This window comes from Osmerus mordax, chromosome 12, assembly GCF_038355195.1.
Source record: "Osmerus mordax isolate fOsmMor3 chromosome 12, fOsmMor3.pri, whole genome shotgun sequence".
Classification (NCBI taxonomy): Eukaryota; Metazoa; Chordata; class Actinopteri; order Osmeriformes; family Osmeridae; genus Osmerus; species Osmerus mordax.
Window position 1 is genome coordinate 4145344 of NC_090061.1, and position 9412 is coordinate 4154755.

Below are 9412 nucleotides of genomic sequence, written 5' to 3' on the forward strand. Positions count from 1 at the left end.
TCTGTGTCTGTGAAAAAAAACAAAAACAAATCCTGATTCTATAAGGACACCATGATCAAGATGCTGAAAGGGAAGACAATAAGAGCTTTTTTAAATTATTTGTATTTATAATTTTTTCTGGTACATGACCAAGTTATATACAATACACCCAGCAGACCAGTTAAATTGCTGCACCAGTCCACACTTGACCGGTGGGGATCTCATTCTATTATGACTGTAACTGTTAGCTGCTCCTGGCATTCTCTAATCCCTGCTCTCCTCTCTCTCACACATCCCTTGTGGTGTGGGGGGTTTGAGCTGTCAGCACCTGCCTGGTCATCGGTCGGCCAACGCTGGACCTGGTCGCGAGTCTCCCGGTCCTGTCCTACATCTATAAAGTTGAACAATGGATTTTGGTGTTTCAAAACCCATTGACACTGTATGACTATGTTTAGCCTGTGTTCTGCTCCTCTCTCTCACCAACCGTCTCTGGAGGAGGGGATCCCTCTCTGAATTGCTCCTCCCAAGGTTTCTTCCATTTTTTCTCCTGTTGAGAGTTTTTCTGGGAGTTTTTCCTTGTCTTCCTTGAGGGTTTAGGTTGGTTGAGGGGCAGTTCTATGGGCGTATGTGAAGCCCTCTGTGACATGCTTGCGTGTAAAAAGGCCTATACAAATAAATCTGATTTGCCCATGTTTGTTAATGTATGTGAGATACACAATCCTGTACACACAAGTGTATATTTCAACTATCCCTGAGACATCTGCAGTTCACCGTTTCACAATCTGATCCAGAAACCTGCTGATGGGAAAGTGTGTGGAGTCCCCCCTGCCAACGTGGTACAGCCCGCCCCCCTTCCCTGCCAACGTGGTACATCTCCCCCCCCCCTGTGCTCACACAAAGTACTCCAGACGGCAGCTGACAGAAGAACAATCTTTTTGATCTTTATACGTCGTCGCCGCCTATAAGGACACTATGATCAAGATGCTGAAAGGGAAGACAATAGTAGAGCTTTTTTATCATTTTTATTTATTAGTTTGTTTCTGGTACATGACCAAGTTATATACAATACACCCAGCAGACAAACACACATCCTTCATTCCAGGAGTATTGATAATTGGCACAAACAATATATTTATGCAGAGTTTTCTTTCACCATGTGAAGTATCTGTACACAATAACACTGATTCCAAAACACACAAATCAACAATAAATAAATACTGAAAATGGAAATTAAACCTCATGATGAGAATGTTAAAGTTCTGACAGTAACAATTGTCGGACCAAACGTAAGCAAATCAGAAGTTACAAACTAATTTGTTTTAATCTGAGAGTGCAGACAACCAACACTAGCAGAAGAGAGAACATAGATCCAGTTCAAGGGTCTTCCTAGTAGAAATCACTGATCTACAAGGACTGGACAACTCTACCCAGAGGAGATTCTGCTGCACCCTATCCAGTCATGTTAGATCAGTTATTACCTACCAGAGGGAGAAAATAAATGGCCGACTTCAAAGCCTCAAAACCAAACTTAATGGGGCTTCCCAGCTCTCAGCTGAGCAGCTTTCGTAATTAAAATGTCTCACTTAGGAGACACGGAGAGATCAATATATAATAAGAGATTAAAACATGGAGCATAAATCCTACGTAGTCCTCGTAAGAGAAATGTTTGATTTGTCATTTAGATGAAACAAAACTAATCTTAAAAAAAAGAAGAGAGGTTATATATGAATGAATAAGGCAAGCAAGCTCATATTTACAGACAAGATTACTATATACATACAGTGTACATTTGTAAGTAACTTAGCGATCGTTTCAGTAGATCTAGGCAGTTGGTTTGGGGTGAGCCCCCCTCCCCACTGGTTCAGATTTAAGTTGCACTGGAACAGAACCAACAAGTGCAGCACTGTTACAGTCTCATGTTTTCAGTCTCCACTCATTACATAGCTCCAACAAACAAACCCTGCTCAAGGCAAAGACACGCCCACCCCAACACAACAAGCCATAATGAATCCCCACAGACCACATGTCAGAGCCTGACCAGAGCCCTAACCCCAGTTTGACCTACAGTTGGTCTCCTAGCTACAGGCTCTCTGTTGCAGTAATCCCTGTTACCCCACTAGCACCTGACACCTAACTGGTTTAAGGTGCTGCAGTTCAGAGCCCAGCCCAAGTTTCACATGTTTAAGGTGACAGAAGCGGCTGGATCAGAAACAAAAACTATATCTATCCTCTTTGAAGAGTTAATGTGGTGACAGTGTCTGACTGTGTGAGTGGATGCGGTATATTGACTGACAGCTGGTTATGCAGTAGATAAACAAGCCCTACATACACCTATTAAGTCATGGTTTAAATATCTATACACACACCCTGTGTGTGCACTCTTCCAGTCTTCACAAAGCTGAATGGGTGAGGAAGAGGAGAGAGAAACAAACAGGTGAAATCATCCCTCCATCCACTGGTGTGACGAGGTGGAACAGCAGCAATGTAGGAGAATTTGAGCCCTACACAGTTCATGGAAAGTGTGGTTCTGTTCCCAAGCAGCCTATATATCTCCACAGCTAACACTAACCCTGGAGGACAGAGACTGGGGATCAACACAGGGAGGGAGAGAGAGAGAGAGGCATGTGACCTGCTCAGACACTGTTGAGGATCAACAACCAAACAAGACTCTGGATATCAGGACTGACCAAGGGAAGTTAATCGGCCCAATTGCCCTCTCACACACAAGTGCAGCTGCCCCCCCGCCCATATTGTTAAAAGACTACATACTCAATTCAGATACATGTACAGTGTAAAAGTCAAGAGGCATGCTGGGTAAAAGGATGGTGGTGATGTCACAATGACAGGCTTAACTAGATCTAGACTAAACCCCCTGACCTTTGATGTCATCTGGTGTGTGAGGGTAAGCGAGCGTGTGTGTGGAGGCAGGTGGGGTCCTGTGAGGCTGGAGGAGGAGGGACGAGGAGGAGGGAGGCGGGGTCTCAGGGTGACTCTGCACTGGGGCCTGCAGACGCCACAATCTTCTTTTTGGGCTGTTTCTTCACCGTCTTGGTCTGAGTCTGGAGGAGGGGGGGGGGGGGAGACTGAACATTAAAAACAGCTTTGGAAAGATAGAAGGGGAGTGTGAGAGGCATCAGAGAAGCAAAAAAGAAACTAAAGAGGAGAGAGGTGAGAGAAATGAAAGTGAGAGAAGCAAGAGTGACAGAACAGAAAGAGAGACAGAAGGAGGCTGCCCACCTCAGTCTTAGCAGCAGCTGGTTTCTTGGTCGTCTTGACGCTGGCCGTGCGTCGGGGGGCCTTCTCCGCCAGATCCTCGTCAGAGTGCTCCGTCCTGGTGTCTGATTGGTCAGAGCTGTGCTGTGAAGCCTCATCGGGGAGCGGAGCCGCAGAGGAGGAGCGAGCTGTGGGAATGGACGGGAGGGCAATGTCAGTGTTAGGTCAGATCTAGGGGTGCGTGGCAGGGTGTGTGTGTGAGAGACCTACTCTGACGTGAGGTAGTCTTGGTGCGGGGCAGGGTGCTCGCTCCAGACCCCAGGTCCTCCAGAGGGTCTCTCCTCATGCCCAGCCCCAGCTCGTCCTCTGAGCCAATCAGAGTCAGGTCCTGCATGCTGAAACTGCGCAGCTTGTCTGACAGCACGCCCTGCCCCTACACACACACAAACACCTCTCAAAAGATGCACAATACAGCCAGTATTCTCTGCTAAGACAGGCCTGTTAGGAGTCACCCTCAGCTAGGGGCGTTGCTAGACCCTTTTTACTGGGGCACGTGGCCCGGTATAAATCTGCTGTGCCCCAGTAAATTTAATTTCCCCTTTGGTAATTTCTTCCAAAACACACATACTAACCCCTTTGCTAATTTACTCTTTGGTAATTTCATCCAAAACACACTTACTAACCCCTTTGCTAATTTCATCCAAAACATACATACTAACCCCTTTGCTAATTTCATCCAAAACATACATACTAACCCCTTTGCTAATTTCATCCAAAACATACATACTTACCCCTTTGCTAATTTCATCCAAAACACACACACTTACCCCTTTGATAATTTCATCCAAAACTCACATACCGGTACTAATGCATTTGGTAATTTCATCCAAAACACACATACTAACCCCTTTGATAATTTTCCCTTTGATAATTTCATCCAAAACACACATACTAACCCCTTTGATAATTTTCCCTTTGATAATTTCATCCAAAACATACATACTAACCCCTTTGCTAATTTAATCCAAAACACACATACTAACCCCTTTGCTAATTTCATCCAAAACACACATACTAACCCCTTTGATAATTTCCCAGCCACCCAGTAGAGCTTTATCTCTAACAACGCCCCTGCCCTCAGCCACCCAGCCTACCTTGGCCGCGGCCGTGACGGCTGCGTTGGCAGCCAGGTTCAGGCCCCTCTTCCCAAACTTCATCATGGTCTCATAACTCCTGTCTTTCGCCTGGGTGATGTACTCATCTATCTCCTACAGTGGAGAGAGAGACAGAGGAAAACAGAGAGGGAGAGAGAGAGGGAGAAAACACACACAAGAGAGAGAAACAGACAGAAACAAAATGAGAACATTTTCCGCTAGATGTGGGCAGATGGATGATCCACTTGACTGCTCCCTGTGCTTCTGGAGTGGTGTTCCCTTCTGACCTTCTCCTTGTTGGACAGGGTGGGGTGGACGAACTTGCGGTAGAGCACACTGGAGCCCTTGGTGTAGGGGGACAGCAGCCAGATGACGAAGGCAATCTTCAGCTCGAAGTAGAAGGGGAACCTGACACGCAGAAACACAGAATATCAACCTGACACTACAGAAACACCATAACAACCTGACAATCAGAAACACAGCATATTAACCCATGTCCAGTCAACGAATGCTACCTTGAAATGCATGTCTGGAGTTCACTTCACCCTACTTGCCTCGGGGGAATGTCCCTGTACTTACTGTAAGTCGCTCTGGATAAGAGCATCTGCTAAATGACTAAATGTAAATGTAAAACCGTTGGTACAGCATGCGGAGAAACTGCGGCGAGCACTCATGGATGTATAACATATATATTCCATCCATGTGAGCACTTCAGTGGTGTGGAGGTATGATCTGACGTGTCGTTTGGTGGCGTGAGAGAGTGAGCTTCCAGAAGCTTCCAGACAGAGCCGGAACGTGTGAGTCTCACGTCAGATGTGTGAACGTAGGCAAGCCTGATACATCTGCTGCCAAGTGAAAGTGTGCCCTAAAAACATGACATGGCCATTCTAAGAACAGCAGAGGGCTGTCCTATAGCGCCCCCTGGTGGACAGGCCAACTCACCATGACATCACCAGGTCTGTTATCGTCTCTGCTGTAGTAAAGAGTGCAAAGACGATCCAGTACATCATCCACTTCACCTACACACACACACACACACACACACACACACAGGGGGGAAAGAAGAGATCACCACATATGAAGCATGTGAAAGCACTGCCTACAAGTACATATGTGCTAGGACATGTGGAGTCACATAAATATGGTTCACCACACACACACACACACAAACACAGCATGTTTAGTCATCCAGAAAGCACATGCTGGAGCCCCTACACTCCATAGTGCTTCAGATAACCGTACTTGATGATCTGGCCGTCCTAACACATGGTGTTACACATTGTGTTACATAAAAAGCTACTATAGCTTGACTCCACTGAGAAATAGGAGAGGGAGACAGAAAGAAGGAAAAAGCGTAAAAACAACTGGGATGAAAATGGCGTCCTATTTTCCTCCCTCATCAGTATCCGTCTGGCTGAGCAGTTAGAAAAAGGGGAGGGGGGTTTCCATGGCAACCAGCGGGGAGGAGAGCAGAGCTTGGCAGAGTCCCGTCTCCTCCTCCTCCCTCTTTCCCATCGCTGGATGAGGTAAGCAGGGAGGATCCCCCAGCTTTAAAAGGATGCTGGTAAACTACTCTGCTCCACACAGAGACACCATGGAGCCTGGCAGCTTCTCAGCTCTGGCTCTCCCATGTCCTGTCTCTCTCCTGTCCTGGCTCTCTCCTGTCCTGGCTCTCTCCTGTCCTGGCTCTCTCCTGTCCTGGCTCTCTCCTGTCCTGGCTCTCTCCTGTCCTGGCTCTACCCTGTCCTGTCTCTCCCCTGTACCCTGTCTCTCCCCTTTACCATGTCTCTGTCCTGTCTCTCCCCTGTACCCTGTCCTGTCTCTCCCCTGTACCCTGTCCTGTCTCTCCCCTGTACCCTGTCTCTCCCCTGTACCCTGTCTCTCCCCTGTCCTGTCTCTCCCCTGTCCTGTCTCTCCCCTGTCCTGTCCAGACTACCTAGGTCTGCCTTCAGGTGCTGTGTCATAATAACCTAATATGTATGCAGTGCACCATCTTGGTTTAATGTTTAGCTTTCTCCATCCAGGATGACAGAGAGGGAGATGAACTGTGTCCTGGATCCATAAGTAAATAAGCAGGCGAAGGTTGAGCTACTGGAGATAAAGCGAAATCAATACCCCAGCCAGCCGCAATCCTCAGGCCTACAGCCCACAGACTGAACCATGGAGAGGTGCAGGGCTAACATAGGCCTGTGTAGGATACTTACGTATTCCTTCACATTCTTCGTCTTGACAGCCTTGTAGGAGGAGTAGGCAGGGTAGAGCGTCCCGAAGGCGAGGCTAGAGACGGGGCAGAGGACACGGGGTCAGGGTCATCAACACCGTCACCATGGCAACATGACCTCCAGCGGTTGACAAGCCCCCTGATTGGATACTGATGGTCCCTGAGGACTGTGCAGGCTGAGGCCTGGACTCCTCAGCTGGGTGAGTCAACACAAACAGACTTCTCTGTATGAAAGTAGGCCGCCCTCAGGACAGAATTTGCCCCCATATCTCCCCTGCAGGAAGTAGGTTAGCCTTATAGGACAGTCCGTCCAAGCTGGGTAGGGCGTGGCTCCTTGGCACAGACTCATTCTAGGGTTAAATGGCTGCTTGACTTGACTTTTCTCCAGAGCTGTAGCCAGCTCCAACAGTGCAGAGGAGCGGAAACACAGGAACCTGCTACACTACACAGATACACTGGGAAAACACTGGTGTCAGAGGTGGGTCGCCATGTGTGAGCACAAATCACACACACACACACTCACACTCACACACACGCCTGTCCGGTGTCTGTGTGGCAGTTTGTGCTGATGTGACAGGAAACTGAAAGCTGAGTGGCCAGCCACGCCTGTCACCTCTGTCCAGCCCCGGCCAGCCACACAGTCACTGACGGCGTGTGTGCTTGTGAGTGGACCTTGTTTCTATTGTCTGATCGTCTAACTGTGTGTGCCTGTGTGTGCCTGTGTGTGTGTGTGTGTGTGTGTGTGTGTGCGCCCTGCCCTGCAGTGTACAGCAGGAGACGAGCGCAAGGCAGAGCAGCCTAACAGGGATCGTAAACTCCTCATTTCACTGCACGCTCTCCCTATTAAAGGCAGCTTCCATGGTTTCTTCCTAGCTTGCAGGACTTCCCTGCTTCCTTGGATTATCGCTGAGCCGACGTGCAACAGCCGAGCACAGTCTATTCGCACGCCTCCCACCACCAGCTCCTGATAGGTCACGACTTCCCTGAGGGAAGAGAGGAAGGTGTAGTGGGTTCTGACAGAGCCACTTGCTTCCCTCTCACTTCCTGTTCTGTTTTCCTCCAAAAGAGAGGTCTCTAGTCCTCTCTGGTTTCACCCAAAGCTGCTCACTCATCAACTGTATCTCTACACTGATTGGCTGGACACAGACCGAGTTTAAGGTGTCCATTGTTGCATACTGTTCCAGAATGTGGGCTGAATGCTGATATGAGCAACGTTTGTTTTGCTGTAACTGGTACCTAATCTAAACACATGATAGGAATCTCAAGTCAAGTAGGGCCAACACTTTTCACACAATATGATGAAGCCCATATTCACTCACCCTGCTCATCTCACAGCAAGATGTACAGCTGGGTGAGATGCAGGAACAGGTAGAAAGCTGCGTGGATGACTCAACCGCTTCACGCAAAGCAGCTGTTTTTATAACCAGCTAAGTAGTGGGTACAGGTGGACAGACTAAGGCCTGCGCTGGGGGCCGGTGGCGTTTTCGTCAGTTTTATTATATGAAACGGGAACTGTAGCTGCTAGTACCATCTCGGTCTGTGGAAGAGGACTTGGCTAAGGCCAGCGCATCCCTAGCTCATTCAATAACTTAGAGGGTTTCTAACCATTACTGATGGGTAAGCCACTACATTATCAAGTATCTTGCCAATTAAAATGAGCGATGGATGTTGTAAGGAATATCTAAATAGCAAGAGCTAGCTATTTAAGTAGTCCCCGTTAACGCTGTCAGGTGCTTGGTTAGCAATATGGCTAGATCCCCGTCATCAATGCCTTGATAACTATTTGTTAGCAAACTGTAGCACCGCCGCAATACATTAAATGCAACTCCATTCTTCAAAGATTTCAGAAAAGTAGGTAATGAAATATATGCCATGATACACGATTTGCGTTGACAGTGAGCAGATGCGCCCCGGGTGCAAGCAGACTGGACCGCATTAGTGACTGTGCAGCTCAGCTGTGCTAAGCTAACAAGCTAAATAGCCAATAACGCGATGTACCTAACGACCGTCTGTGGCAGCCGAAAACAACTTACATAAACGCCAACGATTTCATACTTACACCACTATCCTTGAGATAATCCAAGACACCATGGTTACTGTCTGTAGAAATATGCCGCTCTCTCTCGTGAAATCTATCTAACAAACCAGTTGTTAGGGACCCCCCATCCCCTTCGTGAGACCGTTTGTTGTGATGCGAGTGGGACAAGCGGCAACCGATTCTGCTGCTGCCTGCTAGCTACAGTACGGCAGACGAGACGAACAGTTATCTTCCTGCTATGTTCGTGCTGCATTAAAACCCCAGAGCTCCACTTTCTCTTAAAGGGCCAGGAATGTGTTCTGTCTGGCTAGCTCTGAGCATTGACTCATAACGAGCTTTAATTAAATGAGACTTGGAGCAAGGTCCCCCGCTTACAGTACTCAAATTGCCCCAATTAATTAGTGCAATACTGGACAATTCGTGCTTTCCGGAGGTGATACAAGACGAACACAGATTCAATTCAATACGTGTAATAAAAAAAGAAAAGAAAGATCTAAGATACCCATTACACTCCTCAGGCATCATTTACATTTCACTAATCAAATTTGTACACCTCCAAGTTGCCATGGTAACTTGATGTTTTCGTGTGATTGGCTGGTCCGATATGAGTTCCAGAAATTATTTTCTAGAAAGGCATCCCAGAGGGAACAGTATGAGGAGACTGTCCCATTTAGGTGAACTACTTTCTATTTCAGACTTGGGTTTCTGGATGTGTGAGGAAGGCAGAGTTACATAGAAACAGAACATAGATTAAAGGTTTGCTAACATTGAGCTGTAAACATCTAGATTCATCAACAGCCATCAAAC

At 47.5% G+C, this 9412-nt stretch overlaps 1 protein-coding gene across 1 annotated transcript; it reads right to left on the reverse strand.

The window, feature by feature from the left end:
* Positions 1-992: 992 nt before the first annotated feature.
* Positions 993-8791, reverse strand: reep2 (receptor accessory protein 2). Its single transcript, XM_067247260.1, has 8 exons — positions 8627-8791; positions 6551-6623; positions 5289-5365; positions 4634-4754; positions 4347-4460; positions 3463-3625; positions 3217-3380; positions 993-3038 (listed from the first exon to the last, which is right to left on the reverse strand). Exons 1-8 carry the CDS (start codon positions 8656-8658, stop codon positions 2961-2963), a joined length of 822 nt encoding a protein of 273 aa, XP_067103361.1. The 5' UTR covers positions 8659-8791; the 3' UTR covers positions 993-2960.
* Positions 8792-9412: the final 621 nt, after the last annotated feature.

Bases quoted from the DNA above. Each gene is read 5' to 3' on its own strand.
- reep2 (XM_067247260.1), bottom strand. From the start codon at position 8,658: ATGGTGTCTTGGATTATCTCAAGGATAGTGGT. The intron at 5,366-6,550 runs GTAAGTATCCTA...GTGTGTGTGTAG, and splicing joins CGAAGAATGTGAAGGAATAC to GTGAAGTGGATGATGTACTG. The intron at 3,626-4,346 runs GTAGGCTGGGTG...GTGTGTGTGTAG, and splicing joins CCGTCACGGCCGCGGCCAAG to GGGCAGGGCGTGCTGTCAGA.